At 42.6% G+C, this 19148-nt stretch overlaps 1 protein-coding gene across 3 annotated transcripts in view; it reads left to right on the forward strand.

The window, feature by feature from the left end:
* Slc18b1 (solute carrier family 18 member B1) overlaps nucleotides 1–19148 on the forward strand; it is a 32834-nt gene that overhangs the window by 5938 nt on the left and 7748 nt on the right. For 2 of the 3 annotated variants that reach the window (XM_052751181.1, XM_052751180.1), the window contains exons 3-8: nucleotides 2898–2993; nucleotides 3675–3748; nucleotides 5597–5744; nucleotides 9381–9537; nucleotides 16998–17134; nucleotides 18899–19000. In XM_052751181.1, the coding sequence (XP_052607141.1) occupies nucleotides 2898–2993; nucleotides 3675–3748; nucleotides 5597–5744; nucleotides 9381–9537; nucleotides 16998–17134; nucleotides 18899–19000 (714 nt within the window). The remainder of the gene's footprint in view (nucleotides 1–2897; nucleotides 2994–3674; nucleotides 3749–5596; nucleotides 5745–9380; nucleotides 9538–16997; nucleotides 17135–18898; nucleotides 19001–19148) is intronic. The other variant, XM_052751182.1, reaches the window with a different exon arrangement.

The raw sequence follows: 19148 nt of genomic DNA on the forward strand, positions 1-19148 counted from the left end.
TTGAATGCACCTGTACAGTCACATGCTTGTGTACTCACATGCACAGACACACAACCTGTAGTTAGAGGGAAAAAATGAAAAGAAATATAATTGTAGAGAATACAGTTTTAAAATATGTATATATATTAATTTTTAAAGATTTATTTATTTTATTTTGTGCATGTATGTGTGTGTACCTCATACATGCTATACCCTCAGAGGTCAGAAGAAGGTAGGTTCCCTGGGACTGAAGTTATGGATGGTTGTGAGCCAAGCAAGAGCAGCAGCTGCTCGTAACTGCTCATCCATCTCCCCAGGCCCAAGGATGCATTCTGGAGGGTTTTCAGGTATGTGCATCTGTGTAAAGTTGTTTGATGCTCTGGTGAAAGGATGCATCGAAACCACTCTTCTGACCATGAATACTCATGGGTAACACACAGCCACTCACAGAGAAGAAGGTGCGTAAAAGGTGACTGCTGACTCTCAGGTGACAGGACAACCCCGTGAGGGCCAGGCTTCATGCTCTACGTCATACCAAGTTGTGTAGCCAGGAGGTTTCTCTAGTCCCGCACAGACCTGTGGTCCCACAGTGGCTTATAAAACAATCACTCAGAAGCTTATATTAATGACAGACTGGCTTAAGTTTCTTGCTAACTAGCGCTATCATCTTAAATTAACCCATTTTATTAATCTGTGTATTGTTGGGTGGCCGTGGTGTTACCGGTCTGCTGGCATCTTGTTGCTCCGTGGGCAGCCGGCTTGCGTCTCTCCTGCCTCTGCCTTTCTTCTTCCTGTCGCTTTATTGGATTTCCTGCCTGGCTATAACCTGACTCGCCATGGGCCAGAGCAGCTTCTTTATTAACCAGTCATAGCAACACATATTCACAGCATACAGAAAGACCATCCCACACCTAAGTTGCATAAGTTGTCTAAAGTTCCTTAAAAATTGTTCTTTTTTATGGGGGGCGGTGTGGATACAGGGTCTCACTTTGTAGCTCCAGATGGTCTAGTACCCCAGGCTGGCCTCAAAATCACAGAGATCCCTCTGCCTCAGCCTCCCCAAGAGCTAGAATTAAAGGTGTGCAACACATGCTCAGCTAAATGCATATTTTAACTCTTAAATGGATATAATGACAGGCCAATGTGAGGATTTGAGGCAAGATAGGGGAAATTAAGGGAATATTTGCATGGCTATTGTAAAGACAGTAGAGTGTTCCTCTCTTGAGAAGCACACACCCACATTTGGCTGTGTACTACCATTTCATAAGTGCCTCTCTCTATCCCTAAGCCCTAACCCTTCTTTCTCTCTCCAATATCTATCCTTAAATCTATTTAAAATATAATAAACTCCATCTGTACCTCATAAAAGTCTTCAACGTTGGTCATATTGGTTTGTCTTGAAGTTCTTCTCTGTAGTGAAGTAAAGAGTATTGGCTGCAGGCTGAGGACACAGCTCAGTGGGTAGAGTGTTTGTCTAGCACACATAAAGTACTGTCTTTGAACCCTAGCATCACATACACAAGTGTGATTGTACATGCCTGTAATCTCACAACTCAGGAGATAGAGGCAGGAGGATCAGGAGGAAGTCAAAACCAGCCTCATCTACATAGCGAGTCTTAGGCCTACCTGGGCTACATTAAACCCTGCCCCAAGGAACCATAAAAAAATAAATAAATAAATAGAAAGAATCTTAGGTTCAGCTGAGTAGGGGGTCTCTGAAAAGAACTTCTCAGGATGCTAGAGGGGGCAGCATAGAACTCTGTCTCTGGCCACCACCTCACTAGGGCTCACAGGGCAGCCATACTTGCACAGTTTGAAAAGGGGTTTTAGGGTCTGGAGAGATGTCTCAGTGGTTCAGAACACTCGCTGTTCTTGCAAAGGACATGAGTTCAGTTCCCAACAGTGGTTCACAACTACCTGAAACTCCAGTCCCAGGGGATCCATGCCTCCACAAACTCCTGCACACATGTGGGTGCACATACTTACACTCAGGTACACACACAAAAGTAGATTCAGAATAAGTGCTGTATCATCTGTAGCAAAGTTCAGAGGTCCCTGGTGGGACAGGCTATAAACATTAATAATTCCAGCATGTGGAGAGTAAAATACCCTCGGGTGTCAGAACAGTGTGGATGGTGGGGAGCATCCTTTGTCTGTATTGCTCACCAGAAGGAAGGAAAGCTCTTCCCAGATTGAGCATGGCAGGAGCCATGGAGAAGACCAGTGGGCCTTCATATGATCGGCTTGCCAGATCATGGCATTTCCTCTCCTTGAGGTTTTTTTTTGTTTGTTTGTTTTTTTGTTTTTGTTTTTGTATATTTTCTTCTAGAACTGACAATTGGCACGAGATTTGTTTTGTTTCTGTTTTTGGTGGAGGGCAATTCTGTAACTAGAAGTGCTACTAAAAAGGAAGTCTGTCTACATCAACTGTTTCCTGAGCCCCGTGACTGAGACAGAGTCCAGATTTCCTCATCTGAAGTATTTTGTGGTTGTTTTTTTTTTTAATTCTGTAATACTGACTTTTATCCAGATAAAAGGAATTCTTTAAAGGCATACTAAGTGAATTATTTCACATCAGGGTCTAGATTTTACCATCGATTTTCCTGTCTTTCCTTACCCTCATTATTTTAAAATAAAAAAATTTAAATACCAAAAGTAGGAAGGTTTGAGAGGGAGATAGGGTAGGAGCCGGGACAATCAAAATTAGGTACGTATAAAAATGTTACAAGGAATCTGCTGCTTGGTAAGTTAATTTTTACAAAAAGAATGTCTATTGTATGGACGTTGCAGCACTCCCCAAATCTTGGAAATTACTATACGTACATGGAAGTCACAAGGTGATGCTCCAACCTTCTCTTGTCTTCCCACCAATGCTGTCTTGTCTTTCTAATTTTGTTTCCATTTCTTCTTCTTCTAAGGCAGAAAAGAAGGGGGCCAGCAACACCATGATTGGGATGATCTTCGGATGCTATGCTTTATTTGAGTTGCTGGCATCTTTAGTGTTTGGAAAATACGTAAGTATTGGCACTCATATGCATATTTTAGTTTTCGAAAATCATGTGCGTTACTGTGGGAGCCCATTCTCGGGTTCCTCGTGGCTTTACCCAGCAGGTCCGCATAGAGGATGATTAGACCACGGGCCTGAGTGCAGGTGTCTGGGATGGTCTGCACTTGGCTGTGCTGGGGGAGGAGGTCTTTTGCTCCACCCCTTGGCGTCTCTAAAAAAACCCTGGGGCAGAGACAGTCGGGGCTGTTGGAATAGGTTCCAGGCCCTCTCGAGGCTATCCTTTATTTTCTGTTTATCTCTGCGATATTCTCCGCAATAAATCCTTCTATCTAATATTTCCTGCTGCTCGCACTCAAGAAAATTCTGGGGAACTGTGGGGGTGGTTGGGTAAATGCCCCACACGTTACTATAACTTACTAAGCTAGAATGTCTATGGACATGGAAATGATATCATTACATTTTTATAAATTATGCCACAGCTCTATCATTGTGGTTGATTTGTTAGTCCCTTCCATGCTTATAAACTGTTTGTATCACAGTTCTTTTAAATGATTATTTTAATATGATATGAACTACACATGCTTTCCTGCAATTGTATATATTCTGATACAGTGGATTTGTTTATGTAAATGTAGACATGTTGAAGCAATCCTTTGACTTTATTGCTCTCCTTTGACTTTTATTATAGCTTGTACAAATTGGAGCCAAATTCATGTTTATAGCAGGAATGTTTATCTCAGGAGGAGTTACAATTCTCTTTGGGTAAGTAGCTTTCTAATATGTTTGGAACATGGGTGGACGTCATAGTCTATTGGCTTTGAAATTTCTCTTAAGATTGTCTTATTATATTTGTATGATGGGGGCACTGTCCACGTGGAGGACAGTGCAGTGCATCATTCCTTTTGCTCCACTTTTACATGGATTCCAGGTATTGAACTCAGGTTGCCAAGTGTATGCTGCAAGCCCCTTACCCACCAAGCCATGTCACTAGCCCATTAATGGCTCTTCTTTGTTTGGTTTTGTTTTTAGAGACAGGGTTTCTTCGTGTAGACCAGGCTGGCCTCAAACTCACAGAAATCCATCTGCCTCTTCCTCCTGAGTGCTGGGATTAATGGCGTGGGCCACTACTGCATAGCACTTAATGGATCTTTAAACCCATCAGTACCAGTCACTCCTATATTGTCAGATGAATGGCATGTGATTAATGGTGGAGGGAGGTGGTGAACAGCAAACAGAAACAACATTGGTCTTAAGAAGAGTTCTCCAAGATCATCTACTAAACAGCCTGCTGAACCAGACATAGCGCTCCCCATCTGTAATCACAGCATTTGGGAGGCAATGCAGGAGGACCTTTAGTTCGAGGCCAGCCCGTGCTATGCAGGAAAACCCTATCTCAAAACAGCAATAGAGAAAATATAACAGTGGCTCCTGAATGCATCCACCGGGACTCTCGTGTGGATGCTCATGATAGGAACATAATAGTCTTCTGAGTCATAGAAACTCTTTGCTTAAACAGGAAAGAGAATCTCTTTCTTACAGGATCAACTCAAAGACACCTGGCTCCAGGTGCTGAAATAGCATTATCAGAAGTCGTTCTTAGCTTCCTGCTTTCTCTCCTCTTCCGGTGCAATGTCCCTACACAAGCTCCTAGAACCCTCCTTTTCTTCTTCTTCTTTTTTTTTTATATTTATTTATTTATTATGTATACAGTGCTCTGCCTGCATGTATGCCTGCAAGCCAGAAGAGGGCGCCAGATCTCATTACAGATGATTGTGAGCCACCATGTGGTGGCTGGGAATAGAACTCAGGACCTCTGGAAGAGCAGCCAGTGCCCTTAACCGCTGAGCCATCTCTCCAGCCCGTCTTTTGTTGTTTTTGAGACAGGGTATCACTATGGAGCCATGAGTGGCCTGGAACTTGCTATGTAGACCTGACTGGCCTTGAACTCATAGAAATCTACCTGCCTCTGCCTCTGATCCTGAGATTAAAGGCATGGCCTTGCTCTTTCATTTCAGTATTCTAGCTATTTCCTAATAACAATGTAACAACTGTTTACATAGCATTTACATTGTACCAGGTATCAAAAGTATCCAGAAAGTAACTTAAGGGCTGTAAGCATAGCTCTGCACCAGAGAGAGTACTTGCCCACTACCATGGGTGAAGCCTTGGGTTTAGCACAACACCATAAAAAAGAAGCAAATAATTAATAGTAGAGATGCGTTTGGTAAGATGAGCATCAGTTATAGCAGACAACATGTTTTATGTCAGGGACTTGAGCATCTTCTGATTTGATACCTAAGGTAGATCCTGCCATCACAGTGTTCTCTGGATTCAGGGGACCACTTTATTCCAAAGAGGCCTCCTTAGTATTATCATCTCAGAAGTCAGTTATAACAACAGAAAGGCATAGCTAAGCTGTCGTTATGACTTGAATTATAACAAAAATTAAAAACAGTAATTCCCTATAGAAAGTGTCACAACCCAACTCTTTAAAGTATTTCTAGAGAGACTTTATCTAATCACTTTGGGTAGTATGGCTATTTTTCAAGAAATAGAGTGATTAAAAAAATTAAAACCAATATGACACTTGACAACTGTATTTGTTTTCAGTGTCTTGGACCAACTTCCAGACGGACCCATATTTATTGTCATGTGTTTTCTGATGAGAATAGTAGATGCCATAGGCTTTGGTGCAGCGATAACAGCATCGTCTTCTATCCTCGCAAAGGCCTTCCCAAATAATGTGGCTACTGTGTTGGTATGTAATTTGAACTTTTTTCTTATTTTCCTTCTGATGTGGCCAAAACACTTGTTTGATCTGTTCTTACATGTCTTCCCCAACTCTCTTGTGTATCGTTCTCCCTTTTGTTGTGATTTCGATTTCCTGCAGTAAAGTGAGAAATAAAAGCACATCATTGCTGGGTGTGCTGACACATACCTGTAACCCACTACTTGGGAGGTGAAGGCTGGAGCATCAAAAGTTTGAGGCCAGCATGGGTGACACAGTGAGTCACTGTCTGAAAAACAAAAACAAAGAAATGACGACCGTCTGAGATGTTTAATTGTTCTTTATCAATAAAAACTCGGGAGTCAGATATGGGGTAAGAACCTGAACGATCAGAGAAGCAGTGGCAAAGTGACCAGTGACCTCCTGTCTCTTTGGTTCCTCCATCCATAAGGCCAAGACCCTCTCTAAATCCTGCCCTTTCCATCTCTCTATCTGTCCTCAGTCCTCCAAAACTTCTGTAGTTAATTTTGGTCAGCTAGTAGCTAGCTCTACCCTCTGATTCAAAGCAAATTTTATTGTCAGAATGCGATCAAAATATCACACAACAACTATCTGTGACAACTCTACCACAGGAGGAGAGGGTTTAAAAAGAAGGTGAGAGCCGGGCGGTGGTGGCGCACGCCTTTAATCCCAGCACTCGGGAGGCAGAGCCAGGCGGATCTCTGTGAGTTCGAGGCCAGCCTGGGCTACCAAGTGAGTTCCAGGAAAGGCGCAAAGCTACACAGAGAAACCCTGTCTCGAAAAACCAAAAAAAAAAAAAAAAAAAAAAAAAAAAAAAAGAAGGTGAGGCCTGGAATGGTGGCTCATGGCTTTAATCCCAGTACTCAGGAGGCAGAGGCAGGTGTATCTCTGTGAGTCTGAGGTCAGACTGGTCCACACAGCAAGTGCCAGTTCAGACGCTGCTACACAGTGAGACCCTTATCCAAAGTAAGAAACAAAAAAGCAGAGACCTTGAGTGTCTGTTAGGTGCTCTTTCTGTCTCTGCATGGGCACCTGATGAGTAAACATGATCCAACCATTTTTTTAAATCACCCTTAAAATGATTTTTAAAGATTTGTTTTCTTTTTTATGTGTATTATTGTTTTGCCTACACACACACACACACACACACACACACACACACACACACACACACACATATATATATATATATATATATATATATATATATATATATATATATATATATATATACACCACATATGTGCCCAGGGCCTACAGAGATCAGAAGAGGGCATCAGATCCCCTGGAACTGGAGTTATGATGGTTGTAAGCTCTTAACTACTGAGCCATCTCTAGATTTTTTAAAAATCACTTTTCACTCTTCTGAGTAGTATTTTGCTGTCCCCCTGTGATCCTGTGAGTAGGACCTGGCTGAATGGCTCATAGCTTTCCTCTACTCTTGAAGTTTCCCCTCATGATAGATGGTTACCTCATGAGCATCTTTCCTCTACTTTCCCCAGATATGTCTCAGAGGTTGTCTTGAAAATGGTCAAAGCACTTGTGTCTTGTCTGAGGAGTGCCATCTAATTTTGACTTTACTCAATGTGTCAGCTTGGCCATGGGCCAGTTTTTCCATATAGAACTTGTTGCCCTTTTAAAGAGCTGGTGTTCTGTAGAATACGCTGGACAGTGCTGTTCAGGATATTCCTGTCATGGTGGCAGTCACCGTTTGAGATCGGGCAGGAGAAAGTAGACTTGCCCTCCCAATCTCCCACATAAAGTTGCAGCCGAAGCCAACACATCCCACACATTAGTTAATCATGATGGCTCTGTGTCCTCTGTGGATCTTAAGACAGTGAGATTGTAAGCCATGGGTGTATTTAAAGATTTAAAATGGTACAATTTTTTTAACAGTAAAATTCTTTTCCATAGGACTTCCTTGTTTACTTTCAGTTAATTTTATGCAGAATAAACTTAAAAAGTTATAAAATGGAATATAGAATGTAGTAAATGTTTGACTTATACCATTGCTATTCTGACTTATATACACATCTGCTGTCCAGGCACCCAGTGCCCTAGCTGCTCCAAGAGGGCAGCCAACATCTCAGGCATCTTATCAAGATTACATATCTGTGTACACACATGTTCATACCCACATGGAGTGGCAGCATGATTCCCCCTTCTTTTCTTTACGTGTGTGATGGCATATTCTTCATACCATCAACAAATGGTTGATTATACTGACAAGTTCACACTTGACGTCTTCTGTATTTATTTATAAGAAACATTCTTATTCGTTTTTCACTGGCTGTGTGCAATTCCACTGTATAGATTGACCTACTTTATCTAAATTGTTAGTATGTAAATCATCTGCCTCTTTTTTTTTTTTGTTTGTTTGTTTGTTTGTTTAGAACAGGGTCTCTCATAGCTCAAGCTGACTAGAACTCTCAGACGTTGACCTTGACCTCCTGGTCTTGCTTCCTGCATCTCCTTCACCTAGGTGCTGGGATTGTAGGTGTCTGTCGCCACGCCTAGCTTAACATTGCAAACAGTGCTACCATGTCAATGTATAAACAAGCATGTGTGTGTAAATTGTGACACAATCTTTTCTTTTCAAGTAGTACTCTCATAATTCATTTTTTATTTAACTTTTTTGAGAATTTCATACGTGAGTTCAATATTTATATAATTTTCACCCCACTGCCCTCTTAAATTACTGGTGTGTGTGTGTGTGTGTGTGTGCGTGCGCGCATAAATACAGCCTCAACCAACTGAGTCCATTTAGTCGCTTATATGTATATGTGTTCAGGTCTGACCACTAAGTTGGCTTAGCCTGTCTAAGAGGGGCCTCAACCCTGGAGAAAACTGATTCTCGATTTCTCAGGAGCCATTGATTGCCTATAGCTCTTCATCTGGGGATAAAGCTTTGGAAAATTTCCTCATCCATGTGGCATGTCAGTCGGTGTAGTCATTTCTTGTCTTATTTTGGTGACTGTATTGTCGAGATTTCATGGATGCAGCTTCCCTTTCATGTGTAGAGGACACTATCTCGCAGCAGACATCCTGGGCCTCTGGCTCCTATAGTCTTTCTGCCCCTAATTCCTTGGTGTTCCCTGGGAATTACAGGGCTTGTGATGCAGATGTGTCATTTGGCACCTGAAGTCGGTTGCGCTTGGCATCATGACCAGTTGTAGATTTCTGTGACCGTCTCCAGCAGCTGCAGAAAGAAGCTTCTTTGGTAAAGGGTGGGAGCTAAGCTTATCTGTGGATATAAGGATAAATATTTTGAATGTGGTAAAGGGTAGGAGCTACACTTACCTGTGGATAGAAGGATAAATATTTTGTATGTGGTAAAGGGTGGGAGCTACACTTACCTGTGGATATAAGGATACATATTTTGACTGTGGTTACTAATTATACTTGTTTGGAAAATGGCAGTTAGTAGTGTCTCCTCTAGTGTCCATAATCTCTCCAGCTACAGGTAGGCTAGGTTTATAGTACCAGGCATTTTGAGACAAGATGTCACCCTGGCTGGCCTAGAACTCATAGAGATCTACCTGCCTCTGCTTCCCAAGTGCTGAAATTAAAGATGTGTGCCATTATGCTTGATATTCGTAATTCTTCAACTATAATACATTAAATTTTCTTTTTTTTCACTTTTAGGGAAGCCTTGAGGTTTTTTCTGGACTGGGGCTGATGGTAGGTCCCCCTTTAGGTGGCTTTTTGTATCAGTCCTTTGGCTATGAGGTGCCTTTTATTCTTCTGGGGTGCATAGTTCTACTGATGATACCACTCAACCTATGTATTTTGCCCAGTTATGGTAAGTTCAAACTTAATACTCATTCTAGAATTTTACCTTTACTTTTATGTCTTTGTAAATGATACATTTACCATGTATATTGTGTAACACCTCTTTGTAGTACCCTCAAAAGCTGGTTCTGTTTCCTAATATGTGGGTAATTAGTTTATGCTGATTTTTGCTTACAAAGGACTAGGGATATAGCTCAATTAGTAGAGTGCTTTTGTAGCATTCATGAAGCCCTAGGTTTGACCTCCAACTTCACATAAGCAGAACACGGTGGTGCATGCCTTTAAAGCATCCTCAGCTATGTAGTGAGTTTGAGGCCAGCCTGGGATGCATGAGGCCCTCTCTTAAATAAAATAAAAAAGCATACCACAAAAATTTCCAGGTTTAGGAGAAACAAATACTTAATTTCTGCTCACAAGCCATTATCATTGGGCTGAACTAAGTTTTCATCAGAAATTCTGTGGGCAACACAGTTTGTCTGCAAGGCTTGGAAACAAGAGAAGTTTCCGACAAGTTCTAGACCACCTTTGTTTTCTTCTTCCTTCCTTCCTTCCTTCCTTCCTTCCTTCCTTCCTTCCTTTCTTCCTTTCTTCCTTCCTTCCTTCCTTCCTTCCTTCCTTTCTTTCTTTCTTTCTTTCTTTCTTTCTTTCTTTCTTTCTTTCTTTCTTTCTTTCCTTCTTTCCTTCTTTCCTTCTTTCTTTCTTTATGATGTCTCTCTACATAGCCCTGTATAGACAGATATTTCTTTGGGCCTCCAGCTCACAAAAAACAACATGGAGAGGTATTGATTATCAAAGTTCAGCCGATAGCTTAGGCCTGTTTCTAACTAGCTCTTACAACTGAGCTAGCCCATTTCTATTAATTTACTTTTTGTCTAGTGACTTTATTACCTCACCTCCATATTGCCCATCCTGTTTGCTCTGCGTCTCTGCCCTTCTTTTTCCCAGTGTCCTCTGTGCCTGGAAATCCTGCCTAACTATTGGCTGTTCAGCGTTTTATTAAACCAACCACAGTGACTCATCTTCAAACAGTGTAAAGGAATATTCCACAACAGCCCTGGCTGTCCTGGAACTCACTATGTAGACCAGGCTGGCCTTGAGCTCACAGAAATCCTCTGCCTCTACCACCCTCAACTCTAGGACAGTTTTGTACACACAGAGAATTTCAGGCCATCTGGGGCACAGAGTGAGACAACGTGTCATTCTGTCAAAAAACATTCAATATAGGAGGGCAAGGCCAGTTCTTCGTTCCCAGTGGGCCTTCCACATGTCCATGTAGCAACAACACAAGGATACAGGTCTCTGGTAGAAGTGATGAGAAACAATCGGGGTCCAAAGCTTCCCTTCCCATATCAATCAACCTTCTCTGTGACAGGGCATGTATATTGTTGCCAGGGTGCCACATGCTGGTAAGAGTCAACCAGGGCAGGGAGCAGAGAACACTGTGTCCCCATTAGGTACGTACTCGTGCTTAAGGCTCTTTTGTAGTTCCCTTTGTCCAGATAAAAATTACCACCAGGATTATGGTCGTTGTAAGCATTGTTTTTCAGAAGGGTTAATCAACCTTGTATAACAGAGCTGGAGAGGTTGCAGGAGAGCAGGGAAACCGGGGAGAAAAGAGCCAAAGAGAGGCCATACCACAGTGAACCACAAGGTGGTGCTGATCTTTTCTGCACGTGTAAGGAACCAGTTTTTCCTTGGTTTAGCATCCTAGGCTGTGTCCTGATATGATGGATATTGGACAGAGAATTAAGAAGTAGTCAGCCACAGTCCTGGAGAGATGGCTCAGTGGTTAAGAGTACTGGCCGCTTCTGCAGAGGACCTGGGTTCAGTTCCCAGGACTCACATAGTGACTCACGACTATCTATAACTCCATTTTCAGGGGAGCCAATGCCCTCTTCTGACCTCCTCAGGCACCAGTCATGCATGTGGTTTGCATACATACATGCAGGCAAAACAGTCACACGTATAAGATAAATAAGTTTAATTAAAAAGAGACAAGAAACAGGTCAGATTCTCGTGCAGCAGAAGAAAAAAATTAATTCTTTATTACTCTAGGAAATGGGAAAAGACAGCTAAGATAGGCTATTTAAAACTGGAATTGAAGAAAAAAATCCCTAAGGTCAATAACATTAGGCCTATAATTCAGATTGAGTATTCCTATTTAAGAATACTCTTTAAAGCCGGGTGGTGGTGGTGGTGGTGGTGGTGGTGGTGGTGGTGGTGGTGATGGTGGTGATGGTGGTGATGGTGGTGATGGTGGTGATGGTGGTGATGGTGATACACACCTTTAATTCCAGCACTCGGGAGGCAGAAGCAGGCGAATCTCTGTGAGTTCAAGGCCAGCCTGGTCTCCAGAGTGAGTTCCAGGAAAGGCGCAAAGCTACACAGAGAAACCCTGTCTTAAAAAACCAAAAAAAAAAAAAAAAAAAAAAAAAAAAGAAAAGAATACTCTTTAAGTTATTGAAAGTTTTAATGCAGACAACATCTAGGAAAGTAACCAAATTTCCTTTTGACATACTGGAGGAACTAGGTGTTCTATGCACTCTGCCAATTTCTTCCACATCCATGACCAATGTCTGGTGCTGGGTGTCAGGAACCCCTGTTGCTCATTCTTCTATCCACTCTCCAGTTTCTGCCTGCTGGTATACGCTAACAGTCGTGTGCACATCACTTCTCTCATTAAAACCCTAAGTCTGAGAACCTGAAGAGGTCTGCTTTCCATCGTGGTGACAGAGAGATTGATGTGTCATGCAGTAAGTCCCACCTTCTCTGTGTCCCACATGCTGCAAGATTGACACCTGTACCTGGAACCAGAGAGAACACCAAGCCACCCTTATACTACGTTTTTATATATGCACACATGCCTATGATAAAGTTTAATTTAAAATTAGATACAGTTAAGAGATTAGTAATAGGGGGCTGGAGTGATGGCTCAGTAGTTAAGAGTCCTGGCTGTTCTTGCAGAGGACCAGGGTTCAAGTCTCAACACCCACATGGTGGGTCACAACCATCTGTAGCTCCAGTCTCAGGATAGAGCATCGTCTTCTGGCCTCCACAGCACCAGGAACACATGGCAGCCACATGGCACAGACATACTCACAGACAAAACACCTCATACACATAAAATAAATAATTTGTAAAAAGAGATTAGCAATAATAATAAAAGTATAAAACAACTAGAACTGCTATAATTGAAGTTATTTAAAGCTTAGAAATTCTTTGTTTCTAGAACTTTCTATTTATTTAATTATTATTATTATTATTTTGGTATTTTTGAGACAGGGTTTCTCTACATAGCCCTGGCCATCCTGGATCAGTCTGGCCTGGAATTCAGTGATTCAACTGTCTCTGCTGGCATTAAAGGCATGTGCCACCACCACCAGCTCTGTTTATTATTGTATTTATTATTGTTGACAGTACAGAAATGAAATCTCAGAAAGCAAAGCTGTTGTACTTGAAAATTGCTAAGCAAGTAGATTATAAATATTCTCACGTCAAAAAATGACAAGTATGTGAGGTAAGGTGTAATGTATTTGTTAAATCCTCGGATTCACTCTTTCTACTATGTACACGTGCACACATATGTACAATATCAGTGTCATTCACTACTGATAAACACAATTTTTACCTGGAAATTAAAAATTTTTTTTCTGAGACAGGATCTTGCTATGTAGCCCCCAGGAACTCACATTGTAGGCCAGACTGGCCCTCCTGTCTCTGCCTACAATATGATGGGATTGCAGGCAGACTCAAAATACCATCTTTATATCCATGAAACAAGCAAGGCACCTGGAAGCCACTGGAGCACTTGCTGGGTTTAAGTAGAGCGGTCACGTGGTATGGACTCTGCACTCTTCCATCCCCTCTGCTGGCTCAGCCTGCACTGTCTCTGCATCTTTTCTGAGTAGTTTCCCCAGACCTCTCCTTCACAGGACAGGTATCAGGTGGCACCTCCTGTGCCACTCTTTTCAGGGACCCCCACACACCCCTGTCTCTGACACCTTTCAGGGCAGGTGTTGGTAACCAGCCAGTTCTATCTCTCCCAGGAGAATAGCCACACCAGGATTTGGAGCAAACTCGGGGATACCCAAGTACCTTGGGAACAGTCTGAGATTTTTCTATGTTCTACACAGAGTTTTCACTTAAACCAATGAAGTGCTCCTTCTCATAAGTGTTTTTATACATTCTTTTATTTTAAACGTAACTATTTTTTAAGTGTACTTATTTTATGTGTATCAGAGTTTTGCCTGTGTGTGTGTGTGTGTGCGCGCGCGCACACGCGCGCGCACCATGTGCGTTGTTGGGAGCATAACACAAAGGTCCTTAAGCCAAGGAATCTCCAGAGAAACCAGGAATGTTAAGCATAAAGGATTGTCTTTCCAAGGGGAAAGTTGAAAAACCTGTTCTTCCATCCAGAAAGCTGAGAAGAGAATTGGGAGTGATTAACAGCCTGGTGATCTGCCTTATCTGTTGGGGCAGGCCATATCAAGCTCTTAAAACCAGGAGGAGGTGGCTAATACTCTAAATGACCCTCACAAACAGAGACTCCCCCAAGCTCCCACAACCAGGACCAAAAGTGGCTAATAGCCCAAACGATTTCTGTGCTATTTATAGAACCAAGACCAGGCCAGACCCTTAGAACCTTAAGCTGCTACACACAGAGTACCTCTAGAACCTATCTTCTTGAAAGAAATGGCATGTACCCTGCCTTGAGTTTCAATGTAATTACACTTCCTGTGCATGGGGGATTGCATTCCACCAGGAAACTTTTTTTCCGAATGACGCTGGGCTTAAATACATGGTGAATAAACTGCCTGTCCTTAGACTCCCTGAAGTCTGATCCAGGCTAACGAAGCTAGGCCAGTCTGCACTGGGTTTTGTTCTTCTCTATCCATGTGGTGAGCTTCCCTGTATGACACCTGCATTGAGCCCCAAGTACATGTCTTCTACCAGTGCCCACAGAGGCCAGAAAGAGGGCATCATATCCCCCAAAACTGGAGTTAGAGATGGATGTGAGTAGCCATGTGGCTGCTGGGAACTGAACCCATGTCTTCTGCAAGAGCAGCCAGTGTTCTTAACCACTGAGCCATATATGGTTAACAGAATGCTTTTTTTTTTTTTTTTTTTTTGAGACAGAGTTTCTCTGTGTAGTCTTGGCTGCCCTAGAACTCGCTTTGTAGACCAGGTTGGCCTCAAACTCACAGAGATCCTCCTGCCTCTGCCTCCCAATTGCTGGGATTAAAAGGCGTGCACCACCACTACCTGGCAGATAATGCTTTTTGTATGCACAAGAAATATAATAGACTAAAACTAAAATCTTTTATAGTTAAAATTTATTTTAATTTTAATTTTTATTAGTTGTTGTTGCTTTTCTAACTTTTTTGGTTTTCAAGACAAGTGTGTGTGTGTTTGTATCCCTGGCTATCCTGGAACTCTCTCTGTAGACCAAGCTTGCCTCGAACTCAGAGATCTGACTGCCTCTACTTTTGTAGTGCTGGGATTAGTGGCATGCACCACACCGCACTATTATTATCATCATCATTTTGAATTATGTTGTGGGTGTTAGGATGTGCATGTAAGTGCGGATGCCCACAGAGACCAGAGGCACTGGATCTCCTGGAGCCAGAGCTACAAGTGATTGTGAGACACCATATGTGGGTACTAGAAACTGAACTCCGGTTCTCTTGAAGAGAAGTCCTCTTACTTGTTGAGTCATCTCTCCAGCCCATCTTTTGCAATTTTCAGTTCAAATTTAATACAATTCAAAATCCACACCTGGTTTGACCTCCTGCTGGCAATATCTCGTTGTGCCACAAGGTGGCACTTGATCTCGCTCTATGTTGAAATACATAGTGCGGTTTAGGAGTTGAATTTAGGGTTGTGTTTTTGAGTAAGAGGCTGATAGTCTTGACTTAATCTCTGTATTCTGAAAAATTCTTGAGAATATTACCAAAAATAGCATAAATTCGTACAGTCTTTGTGTTATGATATTGCCCGAGGGGGACCCCGGCTGGCTGGGCCAGGGTATCCCACGCGCGTGCAGGGAAACAGATGCAGCGGCAGTCACTCATAAGCCCAGGCACTGCATCCACGTGGAAATAAGTTTATTATAACAGAGAGATAAAGAGAAAGATAGGAAAAGAGGGAGACAAAAAGAAAGGGGGGCGGTGAGGAGTCAAGGGTGCACACCTCATGGGAATGGGGAGGAGGGAAGGAAGGAGGGAGGGGCTGTTCTTTTTTTAAAGGGGACTTTACCTCAGGAAGCTGGGCGGGTCTCTGGGGGGGGGGGTCACAATACTAACACTTTGAATTTTGGGACTTTGCATATGCATGGTCGTTGTGAATGGTGATGATGAATGCCTGCTGTGGGCAAAATGAGGGTCTGTGAGGGCTGATCCCGACCCTCATTGAAGTTCCGTGTTCACATCCAGTGTTGTCTCTGTACAGGATCACAGTAACCAATTCTAACTAAGCTCCTGAAATGCAGGTGACAGGACTCTGCGCCAAGTGCCTGAGCTGTTCTCTTTGTGGAATCCCCAGTGATTTCTCAGACTCCTAAGCATCTTTTAAGAGCCACACAGTCACTACATACTTTTCTACAATGACCTTTTCTTAAATAATATGCCTGGGGTGCCGGAGAAATGACTGCATGATTTAGAGCACTTCCTGGTCTTCCCAGGACCCGAGATCAATGTTGAGAACTTCCTAAAGAGAGAATAAAGCAGTCACTATGACCAGAGGCTTGCAGGTAGACACGCCTGCTATTCAGATAGGCATTAACAGGGGCTACTGACTGTTAGGAGAATGAGAGTACTGATCTTAAGTGATAAAAGTAGTTCACACAAGATTCAGTTTCTCAATGTAGTGTTTATTTTGCCTTCCGAAAAATAACTTGGTCTTGTTTTACAAAACAAAGGTGAGTCCCTCCTTAAGAACACACACAGAGCCTTGGGGAAGCTTGGATGGCTCTTTTTCTGCAGCTCTCCATTCCACTGTCCCATCCAGATGGCCTCACTTCCGGATTGTAACTAAAAAACTTCCCTGCATACCCTGATTCCAGTTGCTTCTCGTTGTATTTGAAAACTTAAGGATTTCTATTTGAAAGCTTAAGGATTGTTTTTCAATTGGGGAGTTTGCTGTGTTTTTTTTTTTTGAGACGAGTCTTATGTAGCCCAGGACAACTTCACACTCACTGTGGAGCTGAGGATGACCTTGAACTCCTGACCCTCCTGCCCTGCAAGTGCTGAGATGCCAGGATAAAAGTCAGTCCTTTAAATGGAATCAATTGTGGCTTCTAAAGTTGAAGAGGGTTAGGGTAGATGATAATATTTAGTTCCAGACAATTCAGAGGTGCAGCTATTTCTACTACCAGATAGTCTTAACAGCTTTGCCTCTCAAAGTAAGTTAAATGATAAAGCTAAGAGATAAGGATTGCGATGATGTGTTTCTGTTTTTATTTATAACCCCAAGAGTCGGATCCAGGTGAACACTCCTTCTGGAAACTTGTCTCATTACCCAAGGTCGGTCTCATAGCCTTCGTCATCATCTCCCTCAGCTCTTGCTTCGGCTTCCTCGAGCCAATCCTCTCTCTCTTCATCTTGGAGAAGGTAAGCAGCCTGCTGGACCTCTGCTTTGTACAGGTGGCCATGATTATGGTGCCCTTGGGCTCTTTCTTTAGGGAAAGACCTTCATCTGTGAGAAGGAGGTAGACAGGCAGCTGCATTCTCTGGTAAACTATATTTTCCCTCAGTGATATTCCCTTGTGCTAGGGTATGACTCTGTGATCTGGGGGTCTGATCCACTAGGAAGAAAGAAAGAATCTTCCTCTAATGTCTCCTCCCACCCAAGACCTTGCTCATGTCATTCCATGTCTACGAGGCCATCTCCCATGTTGCTTAACTACAACACATTTTCTCTTCCTGTGTGAGTTGTAAAGAGGCATTAAGAGTACTCATTATGTCTGTTGATGTGAGATATCCTTCTCTCCCAAATGCCCTCTGGGTCCACTTACCTTTTAACTATGTTATAATAAGATGACTATGTGCTATACTACAGAATAGGAGAAAGGAACCAAGAGTCTCCATTGCTGAAACATAAATGTTGAATTCATATTACTTTACGTTTCCCTGTGACACACCACCCTCCTGCATTGCCTCACCCCCACTGAAACCAAACCTGGGGCTAAGATCCAAGAGCATCACTTAACAAGATCTGTGTATGAATCTTTGTATACATAAAATTTGTAAAACACTTTGTATGAAAATGCAATTTGTAGAAATAAAATATGTTTAATATCAAATGCTATAAAATCAAACTTCTAGGATGTCCAATAAGTGGTTGGAATTTTTTTCCCCTTTTAGAAAAAAGTATTTACCCATACCCAGTACAAAGTAAGACAAAGTTAAGAGGAATACATTGAAAGCTAATCTTGATGGTTAACTTGATTAGATGGGAAGGTGCCTAGGAAATTAGTAAAGTGTATCTCTGGGTAAGACTTGAGGTTGTTTCCAGACAGAACTGACTAAACATGGAATGCCCTGACTGTGGGCAGTACCATCCCAGAGGCTGGGACTGGATTAAAAAAGGGAAGAATGGAGAAAGCCAGTTAACACAGGCATCCTCTCTCTGCTTCCTGGCTGCTATCCTGTAAGTTCTCTGCTCTCCCACACCCTCCCTACTGTTATTCTTAGCCACTTCTGGAGTCACATGACTACCCATGGGCTGTCAGTAGTCAGGTTTACATCCTACATAATCCGCGTACAGCGTCACGTAATCTGCATGCATCGTGATCACATAATCTATGCACATGTGTGGCGTAGCTATGTAAGCTCATTTATGCAAGCACTAGGTGACATATAAAAGCAGGCTTGACCCGCTCCCACTCTCTCTCCCTCTCACCACTCTCTCTCCCTCTCACCAGACGTGGCACGAACCTCTCTCTCTCTCTCTCTCTCACTCTCACTCTCACTCTCACTCTCTCTCTCTCACACACACACACACACACACACACACACACACACACTTTTCTTTTCGGTAGGCCTACCCACTTCCACCCTTTCTCTTCCCTAATAAAAACTCTTATAGTGGGTTCCATTGTACCTCGTATTTTCTCATGCCCAGAAAATAATGTCAACAAATAAATAACACCTACCATGATGCTCTGAAACCATGAGCCAAAATAAATAATCCACCCCTTTATATTGTTCTCTCGGGTGTCTTAGTCACAGCTATGGACAGCTAAACAATACAGATACTTGGGTGTAACTGATAGACTTCTGTGAATAGAGCTGAGGAAGAGAAGGAGGGAAAGGGGTGTGTTTATTTTAAAGAGAGACTTCACATGCTGCTCTAACATGGAATCTCTTTTCCAGTTCAATTTGCCAGCTGGATACGTGGGACTGGTCTTCCTGGGTCTAGCTCTGTCCTACACCATTTCATCACCACTGTTCGGTCTCCTCTGTGATAGGATGCCTGTATGTATCCTGACTTATATTTGAGTTGCTTTTGCATGGTTAGATCTGTTGCCACTTCTCCAGAATTCTAAAGGTCCCTTGCTTAAAGGGGGCAATTTCAGTTGGCCTGGTAGAGGAAGTCTGGTGGCTCTCAGCCTCAGTTGTTCCT

This window comes from Peromyscus californicus, unplaced genomic scaffold (genome assembly GCF_007827085.1).
Source record: "Peromyscus californicus insignis strain IS unplaced genomic scaffold, ASM782708v3 Scaffold_22__1_contigs__length_63687245, whole genome shotgun sequence".
NCBI classification, from domain to species: Eukaryota; Metazoa; Chordata; class Mammalia; order Rodentia; family Cricetidae; genus Peromyscus; species Peromyscus californicus.